Source organism: Zonotrichia leucophrys, unplaced genomic scaffold (genome assembly GCF_028769735.1).
Source record: "Zonotrichia leucophrys gambelii isolate GWCS_2022_RI unplaced genomic scaffold, RI_Zleu_2.0 Scaffold_777_23117, whole genome shotgun sequence".
Taxonomy (NCBI): domain Eukaryota; kingdom Metazoa; phylum Chordata; class Aves; order Passeriformes; family Passerellidae; genus Zonotrichia; species Zonotrichia leucophrys.
This window is the reverse complement of record NW_026992982.1, coordinates 1-23,117: the sequence shown is the minus strand read 5'-3', so window position 1 is coordinate 23,117 and position 23,117 is coordinate 1. Positions and strand designations below refer to the sequence as shown.

At 49.5% G+C, this 23,117-nt stretch overlaps 1 protein-coding gene across 1 annotated transcript; it reads right to left on the bottom strand.

Annotated features, from left to right (window-relative positions):
- Positions 1 to 6,184: 6,184 nt before the first annotated feature.
- Positions 6,185 to 22,872, bottom strand: LOC135441977 (POU domain, class 2, transcription factor 2-like; the record flags this gene model as incomplete). The annotated part of the gene is made up of 13 exons (XM_064701525.1): positions 6,185 to 6,444; positions 7,137 to 7,189; positions 7,302 to 7,368; positions 8,328 to 8,370; positions 9,392 to 9,829; positions 10,919 to 11,067; positions 12,705 to 12,754; positions 13,586 to 13,683; positions 15,234 to 15,392; positions 17,974 to 18,065; positions 18,866 to 18,878; positions 21,050 to 21,262; positions 22,786 to 22,872. Coding segments are annotated over 13 exons (1,722 nt in total), but the record flags the coding sequence as incomplete, so codon positions are not given.
- Positions 22,873 to 23,117: the final 245 nt, after the last annotated feature.

Below are 23,117 nucleotides of genomic sequence, written 5' to 3'. Positions count from 1 at the left end.
AAAAAACGGTGAAAATGGAGAAAAATGGCAAAAAAAAGGAGGAGAAAGGAGGGGAAATAGGGAGAGAAAAGAGGGGAAAATGGGGAATAAAAAGGGGGAAATAAAAGGGGGGAAATGGGAAAATAAGAGGGAAACGGGGAAAGGAGGAAATAAAGAGGAAAAATGGGGAGAAAAAGTGGGGAAATGGGGAAATAAAAGGGGGGAATGGGGAAATAAAAGGGGGGAAATGGGCAGGGAAATGGTGGAAACTTGGGAAAAATGGGAAGAAATGGGAGGAAATGGGGTTAGAGAGAGGGAAATGGGGAAAAACCAAGTTAGAGAAATGAAAATGGGAGGAAATGTAGAAAAAAAGGGAAGGGAATGGGGAAAATGGGGTTAAAAAGGGGGAAAATTGGGAACAATGGGGAAGAGAAGGGAAAAATTTGGAGGCAAAATGAAAATGACAGACGGGGAGGAAATGGGGACCGGGGGTGGGGAAAATGCGGAAAAGGCCGGGGGGAAATGGGGGGAAAACGGAAAATTGAGGAGGGGGAAGAGAAACCGGAGGGCAGCGAGAGGAACCAACCCCCAAAATCCCCTCAGAATCCCCCCCAAAATATCCTGAAAAGGCCCAGAAAACCCCAAAATTCCCTTAAAAAAACCAAAGACTTCCCCCCCGAATCTCCGAAAATCCCCGCAGAAAACCCCAAATCCCCTCAGCCCCCCCCGGACCCCTCAAACAGCCCCGACCCCTCCCCAGGACCCCCCGAAATTCCCCAAAATTCCCCAAAATTTCCCGAAATTGCCCCAAAACCCCCCCGGTCCCTCCCCCCCCCCTTCACCTCGGCCCCGCTCGCGCTCTCCCTCACGAGGCCCCGCCCCCTCCGCCGGCACACCCCAACAAGGCGCGCTCTGATTGGACGCGTCCTCCGCGCCCGTCGCACGGCGGGCAAATCAGAGCGCAGCAAGCTGCCGCGGTGACGTCAGAGGCGGGGCGTTCCGCCATTTTGGGAGCGGGAGGAACCAAGGCGGCGCTGAAATGGGTGGGGACGTACCAAAAAAATGATTTTTCTCGGGGAAAAATGAGGAATTTTGGGGGCGTCAAGGGCAGGGCTGGCGAGGGGGGCACGGACTGGACCAAGTGCGGGCTCGCGGGGGAGGAAACAGCGCGGTTTGGGCGAGGTTTGAGACGGTTTGGAACGGACCAAGGGCGATGTGAGGGAGCTTGGAGCGTACCAAGATGGGGATTTGAGGGGGGGGGCTGGGATGTACCAGGCCGAGATTTGGAGGGGAGTATCGGGATTGTACCAAGAGGGTTCTGAGGGGGGGTGTCTGGGACATCCCAAATGGGGATTTTGGGGGACTGGGACGTACCAATGTGTGGGGGGGAATTTGGGGTGCTTGGGCTGTTCCAAAAAGGACTTGGGGGGGGGGGGTCTGGACGATTCCAAATCGATTTTTGGGGGCGGTTTCGGCCATACCAAATGGATTTGGGGGGTTTGGACTATTCTAAAATGGATCTGGGGGTGTCTGGGTCGTACCAAATAGATGTGGGGGGGCCTGGGCTGTACCAAGAGGACTCTGGGGGGCTCTGGACTATTCCAAAAGGGAATTTTAGAAGGGTTTGGGTGGTTCCAAATGGATTTTAGGGGGGTGTGACTGTCCCAAATGGATTTGGGGGGTCTGGATTATTCCAAATGAATTTTGGGGAGGGGTCTGGGCTGTACCAAGAGGGGTCCTGGGGGTGCCCGGACAGTTCCATCGCAGCAGGAAGGGAGCGGACTCCGTACAGACAAAATTAAATTTGTTCTTTCATTTTGTTTCACTTTTTTTTTTATTTTTCCCGCGTCCGACGCTGGTAAAGGCGGAAAAACGGGAAAAAAGAAACAACGGAAAAAAATCGAAATTAAAACAACGACGAAAAACCAAAAAAATCCCAAAAAACCCCCAAAAAACCCCCAAAAACGACAACAAAATCCCCCAAAAATCAAAACCCCACAACAATCAATGAGAGGAGGGGGCGGAGCTTAAAGAGGGCGGGGCTAAGGGAAGGGGGCGTGGTCATACCGGGTTGTTTGGGGTAAAAGGGGCGTGGCCATGAATTTAAATGGGCGGGGTTGAGAGTGACCATTTAAGGGCAAAGGGGCGTGGCCACATATGTGGGCGTCATAATGGAAGGGGGCGTGTCCAGATGTGACAAAAATAAACCCTGTGGGGGTGGGGGCGGGGCTTCCATAAAAATTCCCTTTTTTTTTTTTTTTTGCTTTTTTTGGCCTTTTCCAGCTTTTTTTTGGTCTTTTTTGTTTTTCTTTGGTTTTTTAAAATTTTTGTTTTTATTTTTTGGTCTTTAATTTTTTATTTTTGGTTTTTTGTCGTTTTTTTCCCTCCCCGGATTTTTGGGGTGGGATTTGAGGTTTTTGTCGTTTTGGTTTCTTTTTTTTTTTTTTTGTTTTTTCTTGGCTTTTTTTTTTTTGCTTTTTTGGCTTTTTTTGTTGTTTTTATTTTTTTGGCTTTTTTTGGTTTTTTTATGGGTTTCTTTTTTTTTGCTTTTTTGAGTTTTTTGAGGTTTTTTTTTTTGGTTTGTTTTTTTTTCTGAACCGATTTTGGGTCGGTTCCGGTAAAAAACGGGGGTGGGGGGAGGGGCGTCTTTGGCTTCTCCCCTCCCCCAACAGCAGAGGGGGGGGTGAGGGAGGGGGGCGGAGCCCAAAGTGGGGGGGAGGGGCCTCAAATCCCCCCCCATTCCCCCACCCGGCCCCTCCCCCCCAAAAAAACAGAGAAAACCCCCAAAAAATGGGGGAGGGGCGGCTCCAAAATTTGGGGGAACCCCCCCAAAATTGAGGCCCCGCCCCCCAAATCGAGTGTGGGGGAGGGGCGGGATCCCCCCCCAGGTGGGGGAGGGGTCTTTGGTTGTCTCTGAGGTATTTTCTGTCCGGGGGGGGAGGGGCCAAGGGGGAGCCCCGCCCCCTCCCCGGGGCCTCTTTGGCTGCAGGAATCGGAAATGGGGGGGGGAGGGGAGGGGGTGGTGACGTCACTGGGCGTGGCGGTGACGTCATGGGGCGAGGGTGGTGGCGTCATGGGGTGGGGACAAGGTGGGCGCCATGGTGAGGATGATGATGGCCGCCATGATGGTGATGAAGGCCGCCATGACCATGGCAACGGCCAAAATGGCCGCCATGGCTACCATGGCAACGGCCAAAATGGCCGCCATGGTAACCATGACAACCATGGCAACGGCCAAAATGGCCGCCATGATCACCATGACAACCATGGCAACGGCCAAAATGGCCGCCATGTAACCATGGCAACGGCTAAAATGGCCGCCATGGTAACCATGACAACCAAGGCAACAGCCAAAATGGCCGCCATGATCGCCATGGCAACGGCCAAAATGGCCGCTATGAGCGCCATGGCAACGGCCAAAATGGCCGCCATGATCACCATGGCAACGGCCAAAATGGCCGCCATGGCCGCCATGACGTCCCCAGCCCCCCCCACCCTGCCCACCCCCCGATGTTCCCCCCCCCCCCAATTTTTGGTTTCAGTTCTGAGGTATTTGGGGCCCCTCCCCCCCCTTTGGGGCCCTTTTTGGTTCATTCCAGCTGCGGGGGGGGGGAGGGGCGGCCCCTCCCCCCGTTTTTGGTCTAAAAACGCCGATTCGGGGCCTTTTTGGTGCTGCCTGGCTGAGGTTTGGCTTTTTTGGGCCTTTGGCGCCTCTTTTTGTCGTTTTTTGGCATTTCGGGGGCGTTTGCTGCCCTTTTTTGGCATTTCTGGCCTTTTTTGCCACTTTCTGTCCTTTTTTGGCATTTTCTGGCCATCCTTGACCAGGTTTTGTCCATTTTTCTCTTTTTCCGGCCATTTTTTGCCACTTTTTGTCCTTTTCTGACCATTTTTGGCCAGATTTTTGTCATTTTCTGGCCACTTTGACCAGTTTTGTCCATTTTTCTCCTTTCCTGGCCACTTTTGACCATTTGTGTCCTTTTCTCTCATTTTCTGTAAATTTTTGTCCATTTTTTGTCCTTTTTTCTCCTTTTCTTCCCTTTTTAATCCATTTTCTCCTCTTCTGACCATGCTTGACCAGTTTTAGTCCATTCTAATCCATTTTTGTCCATTTCTTGCAATTTTAATCCATTTTTCTCCTTTTCTGACAATTTTTGTCCATTTTTGTCCATTTTTGACCATTTTTCTCCTTTCCTTGGCATTTTTATCCATTCCTCTCCTTTCTGGACCATTTTTTGCCCGTTTCTGTCCATTTTTGTCCTTTTCTTGACATTTTTGTCCATTTTTTGACTCTTTTCCTCTTTCCGTGTCCATTTTTTTCCTTTTTTCACCATTTCCGTCCTTTTTTCTCACTTTTTCCTCCTTTTCCCCCATTTTCCATCCATTCCGTTCCCATCTCCATTTTTGGCTTCATTTCACTTTTTTTTTTTGCTTTTTTCACCTTTTTTCGCCTTTTTTGGCTCCTTTTTTTGGCTTTTTTTTTTTTGTCCTTTTTAATCTTTTTTTGACATTTTCCTTCTTTTTCCATTTTTTTTTTTGGCTTTTCCTCCTCATTTTCTCCACTTTCTTCCCATTTTTTGGTCGTTTTTTCCCATTTTTGGTCATTTTTCCTCTCCTCTCCTCCAAACCCCTCAAATTTGGGGAATTTCCCCATTTTTTCCCATTTCCCTCCTCATTTCCACATTCAAATCAAAACACCACAAAAAAACCCCAAAAAACCCCAAAATTCGGGGTCGCCCCTCCCCCCTCCAACCCCAAAATTTCCATTTTTTCCCTCATTTTTCCTCCTTTTTTTTTCCCATTTTTTTTCCTCTCTCTCTGTCCCAAAAAGCCCCAAAAGGCCCCAAAACCGGCGCGGGGGGAGGGGCGACATTCCAGGCCCGTTTTGGGGCCAATTCCGGCGATTTTGGGGCTCCTCCCGTGAGGTATCTGCGGCTCAGGCACTGGGGGGAGGGGCCGGCGGCGCTTTTGGCCTTTTTTCCCTTTTTTTGGCTTTTTTTTCCTTTTTTTCTCTTTTTTTGTTATTTTCATTTCTCAGTCGGGATTTTTTTTCCGAAGTTTTTCCCCCGATTTTTCCTTTTTTTTCCCCATTTTTCCTCATTTTTCGCTCTCAAATTTTCTACATTTTTTTCCCTCTTTTTTCCTCTTTTTCTTCCTTTTTCCTCATTTTTCTCTTTCTTCTTCTTCCCCAATTTTTCTTCTTTTTTTTCCCTTCATTTTTCCTTTTCTTCCTTTTTCTCTTCCCATTTTCCTCTCCCATTTTTTCTTCTTTTTTCTTCTTTTCCTTTCCCAATTTTTCTTCTTTTTTCTTCTTTTTCTTTCCCAATTTTTCTCCTTTTTTTCCTCCTTTTTCTCTTTCTTTCCCAATTTTCTTTTTTTTTCTCCTCTTTTCCTCTTTTCCTCAGTTTTTCATCATTTTTTTCCTCTTTATTTTCCCATTTTTTTCCTATTTCCCTCAATTTTTCCCCGTTTTCCTCAAATATTCCCCTATTTTTCCCTTTTTCCTCATTTTCCCTCATTTTTTCCCATTTTCCCTCATTTTCCCTGATTTTTCCCATTTTTCCCAATTTTTTTCCCCATTTTTTTTCTTCATTTTTTTCCCCATTTTTCTCCCCTCCCCCCTCGGCCGCGCCCCTCCCCCCAAACGGGACAATAAATACGGGGGGGGGGAGGGGCGAGGGGCGTGGCCACGGGCGAGGCCCCTCCCCCCACCCCAAAAAAAAAATCCCCAAATTTTTTTTTTTTAAATTTTCCCAAAATCGCCCGAATTCGCCCCAAAATCCCGCCCCGCCCCTCCCCCCCCCGCGCGAGGTCAGACGTTGCGAGCTTTGGGCTGAGCTGGGGGTGGGGGAGGGGCCGAACTGAGGGAGGGGGCGTGGCCTCAAGCCCCGCCCCCGTCCCCGCCCCTCCCCCACATCCCCCCCCACCGTGGGAATTTTTTTTGGTGCGAAAAAGTCACTTTTTGGGGGCGGGGGGAGGGGCGGGATCTCCCCCCCCCCCCTTTTTTGGGGTTTTTTACCCCAAATTCAAACTCGGGTGGGGGGAGGGGTTAAAGGGGGGTGGGGGAGGGGCGGCGACCCCTCCCACATTCCAATAATTAAAATAAATTAAATTAAATTAATGAAGGGCGGGGCCGGTTTTTGGTTCGTAGCTGTGGGGGAGGGGCAGAGGGGGCGGGGCGGGGTTTGGCCCCTCCCCCACCCCCCGTTCAGACCCCGCCCCCGAGGTGGGGGAGGGGCGGGGAGGGGGAGGGGCTGCAGGAGGAGCAGGAGGGGGAGGGGCAGGAGGAGGAGGAGGAGGTGGGGGAGGGGCAGGGCGGGGCAGGGGCGGGGCCGAGCAGGGGGAAGAGGGCGGGGCTCGGGCTGGCCCCGCCCCCAGCCCCTCCCCCTCCCGCCCCGCCCTCAAGGGAGGGGCGTGGCCGGGAGGGGGGAGGGGCGGGCACAGGGGCGGGGCCAGCGCCGGTCAGGGCTGCGGAGAGAGGGGGGAGGGGCGTCAGAGGCCACGCCCACAAATTCCCAAAAACCCCGATTCTCTGCCCCTAATTTACATAAACCCCGCCCCCCATATTCCGATCAGGCCCCGCCCACAATCCCAGAGGCCCCGCCCCAACCTCCTCCGGCCACGCCCCCAAATTCCCCTCAAGCCCCGCCCCCCCACGTTGAGGCCCCGCCCCCACCCCCAATTTTGGGATTTTTTTGTTTTTATTTCTGGGGTGGGGGAGGGGCGGCAAAAGCGCGAGAGGTGGGCGGGGCATGCAGCTGTCAATCATCCATCATGCACCTGTCAGACCTGTCAATCACACCTGTCAATCACTCCCATCTGCCAATCAATAAATCAATCGCACACCTGTCAATCAATGTCCATCCATCCCACCTGTCAATCAACCAATTAATCAAGCCTTTAGCTGTCCATCAATCCCACACCTGTCAGTCACTCCCAGCTGTCAATCACAGCTGTCCATCACTTCCTCGCCTGTCAATCACCCACTCCCAGCTGTCAATCGCAGCTGTCCATCACTTCCATGCCTGTCAATCACCCACTCCCAGCTGTCAATCACAGCTGTCCATTGCTTCCACACCTGTCAATCACCCACTGTCAATCCCTCACTCCCAGCTGTCAATCCCAGCTGTCAATCACAGCTGTCAATCATCCGCACCCACCTTGGATGGCGGCCATGGGGGCGGGGCCCAGCAGCCCCCCAAGCACCGCCCCCCTGCAAAGCAAAGCAAAGGGGGCGGGGTCAGCGCGGGGTCAGCGCGGGGTCACCGCGGGGTCACGTGGGGTCACCCCACCCCCCCCCCGCCCCTCCCCCACCCCGAACTCACCCGAGGGGGGAGGGGGCGGAGCCGGGCGGGGCCTCGGGGGGGGAGGGGCGGGCGCTCAGTGACGTCACTGGGGGGGGGGAGGGGACAAAGGGTCAGGGTCAGTCCCAAAATCCCGAGAAAAATTCCCAAAATCCCGATAAAATTCCCAAAATTTCACTGAAATTCCTGAAATCCCGTTAAAGTTCCCTAAATCCACTTGAAATTCCCAAAATCCCGTTAAAATTCCCAAAATTTCACTGAAATTCACAAAATCCCGATAAAATTCCCAAAATCCCATTAAAATTCCCCAAATCCGCTTAAAATTCACAAAATCCCGTTAAAATTCCCAAAATAAATTCCGTTAACATTCCCTAAATCCACTTAAAATTCACAAAATCCCATTAAAATTCCCAAAATTTCACTGAAATTCCCAAAATTCCGTTAAAATTCCCTAAACCCGCTTAAAATTCACAAAATCCCGTTAAAATTCCCAAAATTTCACTGAAATTCCCAAAATTCCATTAAAATTCCCTAAATCCACTTGAAATTCACAAAATCCCGTTAAAATTCCCAAATTCCATTGACATTCCCAAAATTCCATTAAAATTCCCTAAACCCGCTTGAAATTCACAAAATCCCGTTAAAATCCCGCAAATCCCCTCAAAATTTTACAAAACCCCCTTAAAATGCCCCAAAACTCCGTTCAATCATCCCGAAATTCCCCAAATCGCTTTAAAATTCCCAAAATCTCCTCTACGTACCCCGAATTTGGCTAAAACGTCCAAATTCCCTCAAAATTGCCCCCGAAAAAAATCCCTAAATTCTGTTAAAATTCCCCAAATCAGCTTAAAATTCCCCAAATCCCCCTAAAAGAATCAAAAGCCTCCTTTCAGTGAAAATTCCATTAAAATACCCCAAAATTCCCCTTAAAATTCCAAAAATCTGCTAAAATTCCGTTAAAATTTCCCGAAATCGCCCCAAACCCCCTCCCCACTTTTTTGGGGTTTTTTTGGGTTTTTTTGGGGTTTTTTGGGGTCCCAGACCCACCTGTGGTGCCGAGGCTGCCGAGGGCGGGGCCGGGCGGGGTCACCTGGGGACGTTTTGGGGACATTTTGGGACATTTTGGGACATTTTGGGACATTTTGGGGGTAATGAGAAATCCCAAACAATGAACGGATCCCAAAAACCCCAAAAGAGCAGAAAATCCCCCCAAAAACCCAAAGAATCCTTTTAAAACCCCATAAAAATCCCATTTCGCCCCAAATCCCAAACCCCAATAAAAACCCAAATTCCCCAAACCCCAAAAACCTCCAAAACCCACCCAAAACCCAAACCCCAAAGACCCCAAAAAATCCATAAAACCCCATAAAAACCCCAAAACCTCCCAAAAAAACCCAAATCCACCTGCAAAAAAAAATTAAAAAACCCCAAAAATCAAACCCCTAAAAATCTCCTGAAACCCCAAAACCCGAAACTTTCAAACCCCATAAACCCGAATGCAAAAACCCCACAAAAACCCCCCAAAAACCCATAAATTCCATTTCCCCCCAAAATCCCCAAAAACCCCAAATCCCCATAAAAACCCCCAATAGTAAACCACCCCAAAACCCCAAAAAACCCCAAAAATCCATTCCCCCAAAATCAAACCCAAAAAACCCCAAATCACCCCAAAACCCCCAAATCCTCAAAACCCGAAACCTCCAAACCCCATAAACCCCAAAAAACCCCAAACCCCAAAAAACCCAAAAAACCCCATAAAATCCCATTTCCCCCAAACCCCACAAAAACCCCAAATCCACCCCAAAAACCCCAAAACCCCAAAATGCCCAAAAACCCAAAACCTCCCAAATTCTCCACCTCCTAAACCCCATAAAAACCCCCAAAAAACCCCCAAAAACCCCCAAAAAACCCAAAAACCCCCATAAAACCCATTCCAATTCCAACTCCCCAAACCCAAATCCACCAAACCCCAACCCAAAAACCAATTCCAAATCCCATCTCCTAACCATAAAAACCCAAACCCCCAAAAAACCCAAAAACCCTTCCCCAAATCCAACCCCAAACCCCATCACCAAAAACCAAACCGGAATTCTCCCCAAATCCGCGCTCACCCCCTGCGCTCCGAAGCTCGGTCCCTTCCCGCTGCCGGCGCCGACGCTCGGGCTCAGGTTTGGGACGTTTTGGGTCAAATTCGGGACATTTTGGGTCAAACTGGGGACGTTGGGGACGTTCGGGATGTTGGGGACGGGGTTTGGGGTGAAATTGGGGGGATTTGGGGCCGGGTTTGGGCTCAGATTTGGGGTGAAATTGGGCGGATTCGGGGCCGGATTTGGGGTGAAATTGGGCGGATTCGGGGCCGGATTTGGGGTGAAATTGGGCGGATTCGGGGCCGGATTTGGGGTGAAATTGGGCGGATTCGGGGCCGCCCCGCTGGGGTTGATTCGTTTTTCCTTCTGGCGCCGATTGCAGAACCAGACCCGGATCACCTCCTTCTCCATGTGCAGCTGCTCCGCCATGCCCAGGATCTCCTCCGACGTCGGCTTCTGGTTCTGTTTGGGGCGAAAAGACGGGAATTTGGGAAAATTTGGGGAAAAAACGGGAAAAAACGGTGAAAAAACGGGAAAAATCGGGGAAAAAATGAGAAATTTATGGGGAAAATTGGGGAAATGAGAGGGAAAAAATCCCCCAGGATCTCCTCCGACGTCGGCTTCTGGTTCTGGGGTGAAAAAACGGGAATTCGGGAAAATTTGGGCGAAAAAACGGGAAAAAACGGGGAAAAAATGAGAAATTTATGGGGAAAATTGGGGAAATGAGAGGGGAGAAATGGCCCAGGATCTGCTCCGACGTCGGCTTCTGGTTCTGGGGGGAAAAACCCAAAATTTGGGAAAATTTGGGGGAAAAAGTGAAAAGGGAAAAAACAGTGAAAAAATGGAGAAAAACTGGGAAAAATTTGGAATTTATGGGTTAAATTGGGGGAAAAACCCCCCAGGATCTCCTCCGACGTCGGCTTCTGGTTCTGGGGTGAAAAAAGGGGAATTTGGGAAAATTTGGGTGAAAAAATGGGGGAAAAAAAAAGTGAAAAAAAAAGGGAAAAAAATTGGGAAAAATAACTGGGAAAAATCAGAAAAAAATGTTGGGTTTGGAGCCGTTTTCAGTGGGATTTTGGGGATTTTGGGGGGATTTTTGGGGGATTTTTTGGTTTTTGGACCATTTAGGATTTTTTGGGTTTATTTGAGGATAATTTCGGATATTTTTGGGTTAAATTTGGGGATTTTTGGTCCATTTCTCACCGTCAGGAAGGATTTCTCGATGCTGGTTTGGGTTGGTTTGGGGCCGTTTTGGGGCCGTTTTGGGTGGGAATTTCGGGATTTTTTCGGGGATTTTTTGGGGTTTTTACACCGCAGGGTATTTTGGGGTAAATTCCTGTATTTTTAGGGTTTTTCTCACCGCCAGGAATGACTTTTCCAGCGCGAACCTGACGTTGGTCTCGATGCTGGTTTGGGTCGGTTTGGGGCCGTTTTGGGGCCGTTTTGGGTGGGATTTTTTTGTTTTTTGGGGATTTTTTTCAGGGTTTTTTGGATTATTTTATATTTCAGATATTTTGGGGTAAATTCCGGTATTTTTAGGGTTTTTCTCACCGCCAGGAATGACTTTTCCAGCGCGAACCTCACGTTGGTCTCGATGCTGGTTCGTTTCTTGCGGCGCCGCCCCGGGAGCCCCTCGAAGGCGCCCAGGGAGGGGGGGCCCAGCTGGGGGGGGCTGGGCAGGGCCGAGTCCGACATCGACTCTGGGAACGGATATTGATCGGTATTGATCACCTATTGATCATCTATTGATTGTATTGATCACCTATTGATTGTATTGATCCCAACACCATCCCTGGGGGGGCTGGGCAGGGCCGAGTCCGACATCGACTCTGGGGACGGATATTGATCAGTATTGATTGTATTGATCGGTATTGATCGGTATTGATTGTATTGATTGTATTGATTGTATTGATTGGACTGATCCCTATTGATCCCATTGATCCCATTGATCCCAACATCAGCTCTGGGGGGGGCTGGGCAGGGCCGAGTCCGACATCGACTCTGGGAATGGATATTGATCGGTATTGATCGGTATTGATCACCTATTGATTGTATTGATTGTATTGATTCCATAGGTTTGTATTGATCCCATGGGCACTGACATTGTCCCTGGGGGGGGCTGGGCAGGGCCGAGTCCGACATCGACTCTGGGAACAGATATTGATCGGTATTGATCGGTATTGATTGTATTGATTGTATTGATTGTATTGATTGGACTGATCCCTATTGTTTGTATTGATCCATTGATCCATGATCCAATCAGCTCTGGGGGGGGTGCAGGCCGAGTCCGACATCGACTCTGGGGATATGATCGTATGATCACCTATGATGTATTGTTATACTGATCCCTATTGATTGTATTGATCCCATTGATCCCATGGGCACTGACATTGTGTCTGGGGGGGGCTGGGCAGGGCCGAGTCCGACATCGTCTCTGGGAACAGATTATTGATCGGTATTGATCGGTATTAATCGGTATTGATCAGTATTGATTGGTATTGATTGCATTGATCCTATAGACACTGACATCGTCTCTACGAGAACAGAATATATTGATCCCATTGATCCCATTGATCCCCATTGATCCCATTGATCCCCATTGATCCCATTGATCCCCATTGATCCCATTGATCCCCATTGATCTCTATTGATCCCATTGATCCCATTGATCCCATTGATCCCATTGATCCCCATTGACCCCATTGATCCCCATTGATCTTTATTGATCCCCATTGATCCCATTGATCCCCATTGATCCCCACTGATCCCCATTGACCCCATTGACCCCATTGATCCCCATTGACTCCATTGATCCCATTGATCTCTATTGATCCCATTGATCTCTATTGATCCCATTGATCCCCATTGACTCCATTGACCCCATTGATCCCCCATTGATCTCTATTGATCCTACAGAGCCCATTGATCCCATTGATCCCCCATTCATCCCCAATGTGGTCAATGGGATCAATGGAATCAATGAGATCAATGGGATCAATGCGATCAATAGGCGATCAATAACCGATCAATGGATCAATAACGATCATATACCCACCTGCGTCCCGGCCACGTCTCAGAGCGGTTTCAGCTGCACAGGGGACTATGGGATATCTAATGGGGATTATTGATCGTAGGGTATCAATAACCGATCAATGGATCAATAACCGATCAATAACCGATCAATAACCCCACCTGCGTCCCGCAGCCACGTCTCCAGCAGCGGTTTCAGCTTGCACAGGGGGGCTATGGGATATCTATGGGGGATTTATTGATCCGTAGGGTACCAATAACCGATCAATAACCGATCAATGGATCAATAACCGATCAATAACCCCACCTGCGTCCCGCAGCCACGTCTCCAGCAGCGGTTTCAGCTTGCACAGGGGGCTATGGGATAACTATGGGATATCTATGGGGGATTTATTGATCCGTAGGGTACCAATAGGCGATCAATAACCGATCAATGGATCAATAACCGATCAATAACGGATCAATAACCCCACCTGCGTCCCGCAGCCACGTCTCCAGCAGCGGTTTCAGCTTGCACAGGGGGTATGGATAACTAGGGGATTTATTGATCGTAGGGTACCAATAGGTGATCAATAACTGATCAATAATGATCAATAACCCACCTGGTCCGCAGCCACGTCTCCAGCAGCGTTTCAGCTTGCACAGGGGCTATGGATAACTATGGATATCTATGGGGATTTATTGATCGTGGGTACCAATAACCGATCAATAACCGATCAATGATCAATAACTGATCAATAACCCCACCTGGTCCCGCAGCCAGGTCTCCAGCAGCGTTTCAGCTTGCAACAGGGCTATGGGATATCTATGGGGATTTATTGATCCGTGGGGTACCAATAACGATCAATAACCGATCAAGATAATAACGGATCAATAACCACCTGCGTCCCTCACCAGGTCCCACAGCGTTTCAGCTTGCACAGGGGCTATGGGATAACTATGGGATTTATTGATCCATGGGGTACCAATAACGATCAATGGATCAATAACCGATCAATAACGATCAATAACCCACCTGCGTCCGCAGCACGTCTCCAGCAGCGGTTTCAGCTTGCACAGGGCTATGGGCTATCTAGGATATCTATGGGGATTTATTGATCGTAGGTACCAATAACCGATCAATAACAATCATACTATCAAAACCCACTGCGTCCTCAGCACGTCTCCAGCAGCGGTTTCAGCTTGCACATGTTTTTGAAGCTCAGGTTCAGCGCCTCGAAGCGCGAGATCGTCGTCTGGCTGAAATCGTTGCCGTAGAGTTTCCCCATGGCCAAACCAACATCGCCCTAAAAATCCCAAAAAATGGAAATTTTAACCCAAAATTAACCCAGAAATAACCCACAGAAAGGTTTCCCCATGGCCAGGCCGACGTCGCCCTGAAAATCCCAAAAAATGGAAAATTTAACCCAAAATTAACCCAGAAATAACCCACAGAAAGGTTTCCCCATGGTCAGCCTAACATCGCCCTAAAACACCCAAAAAATGGAAATTTTAACCCAAAATTAACCCAGAAATAACCCACAGAAAGGCTTCCCCATGGCCAGGCCAACGTCGCCCTAAAAATACCCAAAAAATGGAAAATTTAACCCAAAAATAACCCAAAAATAACCCACAGAGCTGCTTCCCCATGGCCAGGTTACATCGCCCTAAAAACCCAAAAAATGGAAATTTTAACCCAAAATTAACCCAAAAATAACCCACAGAAAGGTTTCCCCATGGCCAAACCAACGTCGCCCTAAAAACCCCAAAAAATGGAAAATTTAACCCAAAAATAACCCACAGAAAGGCTTCCCCATGGCCAGGCCAACATTGCTCTAAAAATACCCAAAAATATCAAAATTAACCCAAAATTAACCCTAAAATAACCCAAAAATACCTTTAAAAAATCAAGAAAAATGCAAAAAATCCCAAAAAAATCCCCCAAAAAATCTTAAAAAACCTCATTAAAACAATCCACAAAAATCAAAAAAAATCCTCGAAAATTCCAAAAATCCCTAAGAAAACCCAAAAATAAGCTCCAAAAATCCCTAAAAAAAACCCAAAAAATCCCCCAAAAATCTAAAAAAAAGAACAAAAAAACCCTTTGAAAATCTCCAAAAAAACCCTAAAAAACCTCCAAAAAAAAATCAAAATAAATCACAAAAATTCCAGCCAAAAATCCCAAAAAATCCCAAAAAAATCCTTAAAAATTCCCAAAAAAATCCCAAAAAATCCCCAAAAAAATCCCCAAAAATTCCAAAAAAAACCCCAAAAAATTCCCAAAAAACCCCCAAAAACCCCAAAAAATCACTAAAAATCCTAAAAAATCCCCCAAAAAATCCCCAAAAAAATCCCCCAAAATTCAAAAAAAATCCCAAAAAATTCTCAAAAAAACCCCAAAAATTAAAAAAAAATCCCCAAAAATCCCCAAAAAATCCCCAAAAAACCTCCAAAAAATCAAAATAAAACCCAGAAAAATCCCCCAAAAAATCCCCAAAATCCCCGAAAAAATCCCCAAAAATTAAAAAAAAATCCCAAAAAATTCCAAAAAATCCCCAAAAATTAAAAAAAAATCCCCCAAAAATTCAAAAAAATCCCAAAAAATTCCAAAAAATCCTAAAAATCCCAAAAATCCCAAAAAATTCCAAAAAAATTCCTTAAAAATTCCCAAAAAATCCCCAAAAATTAAAAAAAAAATCCAAAAAAATCCCCAAAAAAATTTAAAAAATCCAAAAAAATTCCCAAAAAATCCCAAAAAATCCCAAAAAATCCCAAAAAAATCCCAAAAATTCCCCAAAAATCCCCAAACATCCCCGACCCCCCACCCCACCCAAACCTCGCGCCCCCCGGTTTTTACCTGGGTGAAGCCCAGCTTGATCCGCCGCTGTTTGAAGGTGCGGGCGAATTGTTCCAGCTCCTCCAGGTCGCTCGGCTCCTCGGGGGGGGGGCCCGGGGGGGGCTCGGGGCCTTTGGGGGGCGCCCCCGGCGCCTCGGGGACCCCCGGACGGGGGTGGGGCTGGGGGGAGCAAAATTCAGTTTATGTACCCCAAAAACTCCATTTATATACCCCAAAAAATTCCATTTAAATAGCCCAAAAATTCCATTTATGTACCCCAAAATATCCCCCAAAAATCCCTTTAAATTACCCCAAAAATTCCATTTACGTACCCCAAAAATTCCATTTATGTACCCCAAAAATTCCATTTATATACACCAAAAATTCCATTTAAATACCCCAAAAATTCCATTTATGTACCCCAAAAAATTCCATTTAAATACCCCAAAAATTCCATTTAAACAGCCCAAAAATTCAGTGTATACACCCCAAAATATCCTCAAAAAATCCCTTTAAAATACATCGAAATAGCCCCAAAATAACCCCAAATAAATCCCTTTAAACGGGGACTCGGGGACCCCCGGCCGGGGGTGGGGCTGCAAGGGGAGAGCAAAATTCAATTTATGTACCCCAAAAATTCCATTTATGTACCCCAAAAATTCCATTTATGTACCCCAAAAATTCCATTTATGTACCCCAAAAATTCCATTTAAATACCCCAAAAATTCAATGTATACCCCAAAATATCCCCCAAAATATCCCCAAAATAACCCTAAAATCCCCCAAAAAATCCCTTTAAAATACCCCAAAATAACCCCAAAATAACCCCAAATAAATCCCTTTAAACGGCGACTCGGGGACCCCCAGCCGGGAGTGGGGCTGCAAAGGGAGACCAAAATTCCATTTATGTACCCCAAAAATTCCATTTAAATACCCCAAAAATTCAATGTATACACCCCAAAATATCCCCCAAAATATCCCCCAAAAATCCCTTTAAATTACCCCAAAAATTCCATTTATATACACCCAAAATATCCCCAAAATATCCCCAAATATCCCCAAAATATCCCAAAATAACCCAAAATCCCCCAAAAATCCCTTTAAAATACCCTAAAATAACCCCAAAATAACCCCAAATAAATCCCTTTAAACGCGCCTCGGGACCCCCGGCCGGGGGTGGGGCTGGGGAGAGCAAAAATTCAATTTATGTACCCAAAAATTCAATTTATGTACCCCAAAAATTCAATTTATGTACCCAAAAATTCCATTTATGTACCCCAAAAATTCAATTTATATACCCCAAAATTCCATTTATGTACCAAAATATCCCCCAAAATATCCCCCAAAAATCCCTTTAAATTACCCCAAAAATTCCATTTATGTACCCCAAAAATTCCATTTAAATACCCCAAAAATTCCATTTAAATACCCCAAAATTCAATGTATACACCCAAAATGTCCCCAAAAATCCCTTAAATTACCCCAAAAATTCCATTTATATACACCAAAATATCCCCAAATATCCCCAAAATATCCCAAAATAACCCTAAAATCCCCCCAAAAAATCCTGTTAAAATACCCCAAAATAACCCCAAATAAATCCCTTTAAATGGCGACTCGGTGACCCCAAAATTCAATTTATATACCCCAAAAAATTCTATTTAAATATCCCAAAATATCCCCAAAAAATCCCTTTAAAATGAGCCAAAATAACCCCAAAATAATCGCAAAATAACCCAAAAAAATCTCTTTGAAATACCCCAAAATAACCCCAAATAAATCCCAAAAACCCCCCAAAAAAATCCCTTTAAAATAAACCAAAATATCCCCAAAATAATCCCAAATCAATCCCTTTGAAATGGCCCAAAATAACCCAAAATAACCCCAAAATAATTCAAAAAATTAAATTTAAAAAAATCCCTGAAAAGGGGGAAAGGACCCAAAGGGATTTTTTGGGGGATTTTTGTGGTATTTGGGATTTTTGGGGTATTTTGGGGTATTTTTGTGTTTTGGGGCTGTTCTGGGTGCATTTTTTTGGGGTTTTTTGGGGCTGTTTTTGGGATTGGGATTTTTGGTTTTATGAATTTTGGGTTATTTTGGGTGATTTGGGGTATTTTGGTGTTTTACTGCGCGTGCAGCCGGGTGTTTGGCTTTGGCTGTTTGGTGGATTTTTTGGGTTTTTTTGGGGTTTTTTGGGGTTTTTTGCGGGTTTTTTGGATTTTTGGATTGGATTTTGGGTTTTGGGTGGATTTGGTATTTTCGGTTATTTTGGTGCATTACCTGCGCGTGCAGCCCGGCGTGGGGCTGTTTGGGGCTGTTTTGGGCTGTTTGGGTGATTTTTTGGGGTTTTTTTGCGGGTTTTTTGGGGTTTTTTTGGGATTTTTGGGAATTTGGATTTTGGGGTTTTTGGGGCGGATTTTGGGGTGAATTTCGGGTATTTTGGTGCATTTACCTGCGCGTGCAGCCCCGGGCGTTGGGGCTGTTTTGGGGCTGTTTTGGGGTTTTTGGGGTTTTTTTGGGTTTTTTGGGGGTTTTTTTGTGGGTTTTTTGGGTTTTGGGAATTTGGATTTTGGGGTGATTTTGGGGTATTTTGGTGCATTTACCTGCGCGTGCAGCCCCGGGCGTTGGGGCTGTTTTGGGGCTGTTTTGGGTGGATTTTTTGGGGTTTTTTGGGGCTGTTTTTTGGGATTTGGGGATTTTTGGGTTTTATGGAATTTTGGGTGGATTTTGGGGTGATTTTGGGGTATTTTGGGGTTTTTACCTGCGCGTGCAGCCCCGGGCGGGGGGCGTTGGGCAGGAGCCCCCCCGGGCTGTGCTGAGGTAGCTGAAAGAGATTGGGGGGGGGCAACAGCCCTGGGGGGGGGGGGGAGGGGGGAAATAATGGGGAGAGTCCCCCAAAACCCCAAAAGGACCCCCAGACCCAAAATCCCCAAAATCCCCCAAAATCCCCCCAAAATCCCCCAAATCCCCCCCCAAAATCCCCAAAATCCCCCCAAAAATTCCCCTCAAAATCCCCCACAAAATTGCCCCAATTTCCCCCAAATCCCTCCAGAACCCCCCCCCCCAAATCCCCAAAATCCCCCCCGGACCCCCAAAAACCCCTCAGGAACACCCCCAGACCCCTCCCCAAAATTCCCCAAACCCCCCCAAAATTCCCCCCAAAATTCCCCCAAAATCCCCAAACCCCCAATTCCCCAAATTTCCCTAAATCCCCCCAACCCCCCCCAAATCCCCAGAACCCCTCCGACCCCCCAAAATCCCATCCGCCCAAATCCAATCCCCCAAACATCCCCCAAATTTCCCCAAATTTCCCCAAACCCCCCAATTCAATCCCAATCCCCCCCAAATTTTCCCCAAATCCCCCCCAAATTTCCCCAAACCCCAACCCCCCCAACCCCCCAAATTTCCCCAAATCCCCCCATTTTCCCCATTCCCCAACTCACCCCGAAGCCCCTCATTGCCGCCAACCAGAAATTGGTCCTCAAGTGGCCCCCCCACAACCACCCAAACATTTCCCCAACTTCCTCGTCCTCCCGGGACCCGCGGCCAAACGACCCCACCTCACACGGGAGGGGGCACCCCGGCCGGGAGGGGCACAGGAAATGGCGGGGCTGCAGGGGCCCACGGACGGCCCACGCGGACTGGACACCGACACTGGCACACGGTCTGGGACGGGACGGACCAGGACACAGGACAGACGGACACAGGACAGACAGACGGACACACGGACGGACAGGGGACACGGATGGACGGACACAGGGCACGGACCACTGGACAGACGACAGACGGACACGGATGGACAGGACATGGACACACGGACATGGGACACGACGGACACATGGACGGACACAGGGATGGACGGACAGGGACAGACGGACACAGGGATGGATGGACACAGGGATCACAGGACGACGGACAGACGGACACGGGACGGACACATGGACACAGGGACGGACGGACACATGGACAGACGGACGGACAGGAAGGCACACGAGGACACAGGATGGACACACGGACGGACACGGGAACGACACAGGGACACAAGGACGACGCACAGGACTAGACATGGACGACAGGGACAGACACATGGGACACAGGGACGGACACAGACGGACACGGACACACTGACACGGCAGAGACGGACACAGGATGGACATGGGAACGGACAGACGGACCACAGGACAGACGGAACGGGACGGACGGACGGACGGATGGACATGGGACAGACAGACGGACGGACACACGGACAGACACAGGACACAGGGATGGACAGACGGACAAGGATGGACATGGGACGACACGTGGACACACGGACAGACGGACACCGGGACAGACGGACGGACACCGGGACGGACGGACGGACACAGGGACGGACAGACGGACAGACACGGACAGGGGGACAGACACACAGGGGACGGACAGACGGACAGACAGACGGACAGACACGTGGATGGACAGGCAGACACAGGACAGACAGACATGGGACCGACGGACGGACACGGGGACGGACAGACAGAGGGACACAACGGGTGAATTTTTTGGTGAATTTTTTGGTGAATTTGGGGTGAATTTGGGGTGAATTTGGGGTGAATTTTCGGGTTGGAATTAGGTGAGGGTGAATTGGTGAATTTGGTGATTGGGATTTGCTCAGGGTGAATTTGGTGATTTTCAGGCTGAATTCAGGGTGAATTTGGGGTGAATTCAGGATTCTTTTGGGGCGATTTTGAGGTGAATTTCGGAGTGAATTCAGAATTGTTTTGGGGTGAATTCAGGGTGAATTTTGGAGGATTATTTTGGAGTTATTTTGGGGTGATTTTGGGGTGATTTAGGGGCTATTTTAGAGTGATTTTGGGGTGAATTTTGGGATGATTTCAGGGATATTTTGGGTTATTTCAGCGTCTCCCATCCCCTCCCGTTCCCTGTGCCGAGAGCCGGATGGGGCGGGGCCGGGGGCGGGGCCGGGGGCGGGGCGGGGGCGGGGCGGCCGGGGGCGGGGCGGGGGCGGGGCCGGGTGATTTTGGGGTAAATTCAGGATTATTTTGGGGTTACTTTGGGGTGAGTTTTGGGTTACTTTGGGGTTACTTTGAGGTGATTTTGGGTATTCAGGATATTTTGGGGTACTTTGGGGTGATTTCGGGGTTACTTTGGGGTGATTTTGGGGTAAATTCAGGATTATTTTGGGGTACTTTGGGTGATTTTGGGGTAATTCAGGATAATTTTGGGGTGATTTTGGGGTAATTTTGGGGTGATTTTGGGGTAATTTCAGGGTAATTTTGGGGTGATTTTGGGGGTGATTTTGGGGTGATTTTGGGGTAAATTCAGGATTATTTTGGGGTTGATTTTGGGGTTGATTTTGGGGTGAGTTTGGGGTGATTTGGGGTAATTTTGGGGTTGCTTTGGGGTGAGTTTGGATAATTTGGGGTAAATTCAGGATTATTTTGGGGTTACTTTGGGGGGATTTTGGGGTGATTTTGGGGTAAATTCAGGATTATTTGGGGGTTACTTTGGGGTGATTTTGGGGTAAATTCAGGATTATTTTGGGATGAATTTGGGGTGATTTTGGGGTGAGTTTGGGTGATTTTGGGGTAAATTCAGGATTATTTTGGGGTGAGTTTGGGGTACTTTGGGGTGATTTTGGGGTAAATTGAGGATTATTTTGGGGTTGCTTTGGGTGATTTTGGGATATTTTGGAGTAAATTCAGGATTATTTTGGGGTTACTTTGGGGTGAGTTTGGGGTAATTTTGGGGTGATTTTGGGGTAAATTCAGGATTATTTTGGGGTGATTTTGGGGTGATTTTGGGGTAAATTCAGGATGATTCCGCCCATTCCCCGTTACCTGCGCCGAGAGCTGGATGGGGCCGGGCAGCGGCAGCGCGGGGGGCGGGGCCGGGGGCGGGGCCGCGGCGGCGCCGGGGGCGGGGCTGGGGGCGGGGCCCGCGGGGCTGGGGGCGGGGCTGGGGGCGGGGCCCTGCGGGAGCTGCGCGGCCGCGGCCGCCAAGAGCTGGGCCTGGGCCAGGAGCGGCTGCGGGCACGGCAGGAGCGCGGCCAGCTGCGGACGGACGGACGGACACGGACAGACCGACAGGGGACGGACAGGGATGGACAGACGGACGGACAGCGAGGGGGACGGACAGACGGACAGGGACGGACAGACGGACAGGGGGACAGCGACGGACAGACGGACACGGATGGACAGGGGACAGCGAGGGACGGACAGACGGACACGGGACGGACGGACAGACGGACAGCGAGGGGGACGGACAGACAGATGGACGGACGGACACGGGATGGACGGACGACGGACACGGACAGACCGACAGGGGGACAGGGGGACACGGGATGGACGGACAGGGGATGGACAGCGAGGGACCGACAGACGGACACGGACAGACGGACACGGAATGGACGGACACGGTATGGACAGGGACGGACAGGGATGGACAGGGACGGACAGCGAGGGGGGGACAGACGGACAGGGACGGACGGACAGATGGACACGGGATGGACGGACGGACACGGGATGGACGGACAGACGGACAGCGGACGGACAGTGAGGGGGACAGACGGACAGGGACGGACAGACGGACACGGGATGGACAGACGGACACGGGATGGACAGACGGACAGCGAGGGGGACGGACGGACAGGGACGGATGGACGGACAGGGACGGACAGGGGACAGACAGGGACAGATGGACAGCAAGGGGGACACGGGGCAGCGATGGGGACAGACGGACGGACGGACATGGGACAGACGGACAGTAGGGGGGACAGACGGACACGGGGACGGACAGACGGACAGCGATGGGAACAGCAATGGGGACAGTAACAGGGACACGCGGACGGACAGACGGACACAGGGGGCGGGGGCACAGCGACATCGGGGACAATGGGGGGCAGCAGGGACAGACGGACAGACGGGACAGAGGGACGGGGAACGGAGGGGACAGAGGGACAGAGGGACAAACAGACGGGGATAGGGGTAGAGGGGACATTGGGGACAGAGGGACAGACGGACGGACGGACAGGGGGACACAGGGATAAGGATAAGGACAGTGGGGACAGGGACAGACGGACATTGGGGACAGACGGACAGATGGACATTGGGGACAGACGGACAGACGGACAGGGGGACGGACGGCAGGGGGCAGCGCAGGGCAGCGATGGAATGGGGACAGACGGACAGACATGGGGACATTCGGGGGCGGGGTCAGCGCAGGGTCACGGGGTCACACGAGGTCAATCCGGGGTCACACGAGGTCAATCCGGGGTCACACACCGGGGGGGGGGGGGGGGGGGGGGAGGGGCAGCAGGTTAGTACCAGCCCCCAAGCCCCGCCCACAAAGCAGCGAAGCCACGCCCACAAAGCGGCAAAGCCCCGCCCCCAAACCCACACAAAACCCCGCCCCCAAACCGCAAAGCCCGCCCACCAACTGCAAACCCCGCCCACAAACTGCAAACCCCGCCCACAAACCGCAAACCCCGCCCACAAACCCACCCAAATTGTCCCCAAATGCCCCAAAAAGCCCCAAAATGCCCAAAAAGCCCCAAAGTGCCCCAAATCGGACTCACCCCCGCCAGCTGTGACCCCGCCAGCAACAGCTGGGCCTGGGGGGGGAGGGGCGTGGCCTGGGGAGGGGGCGGGGCCGCCTCCGTCACCTGCGGGGGAGGGGCGGGAGAAGGGAAAATCAGGGAAATTTGGGGAGATTTTGGGGAATTTGGGGAAATTCAGGGAAAATTCGGGAAAATTCCAGGAAATTTCAGGAAAAAGTTCTGGGCGGATTTGGGCAAATTCTGGGAAATTTTGGGAAAATTTGGGAAAATTCAGGAAAATTCCGAGGGTTTGAGGGGGGGATTGGAGAGGATTTGAGGGATTTTGGGGGGATTTGGAGCTGATTTTGGGG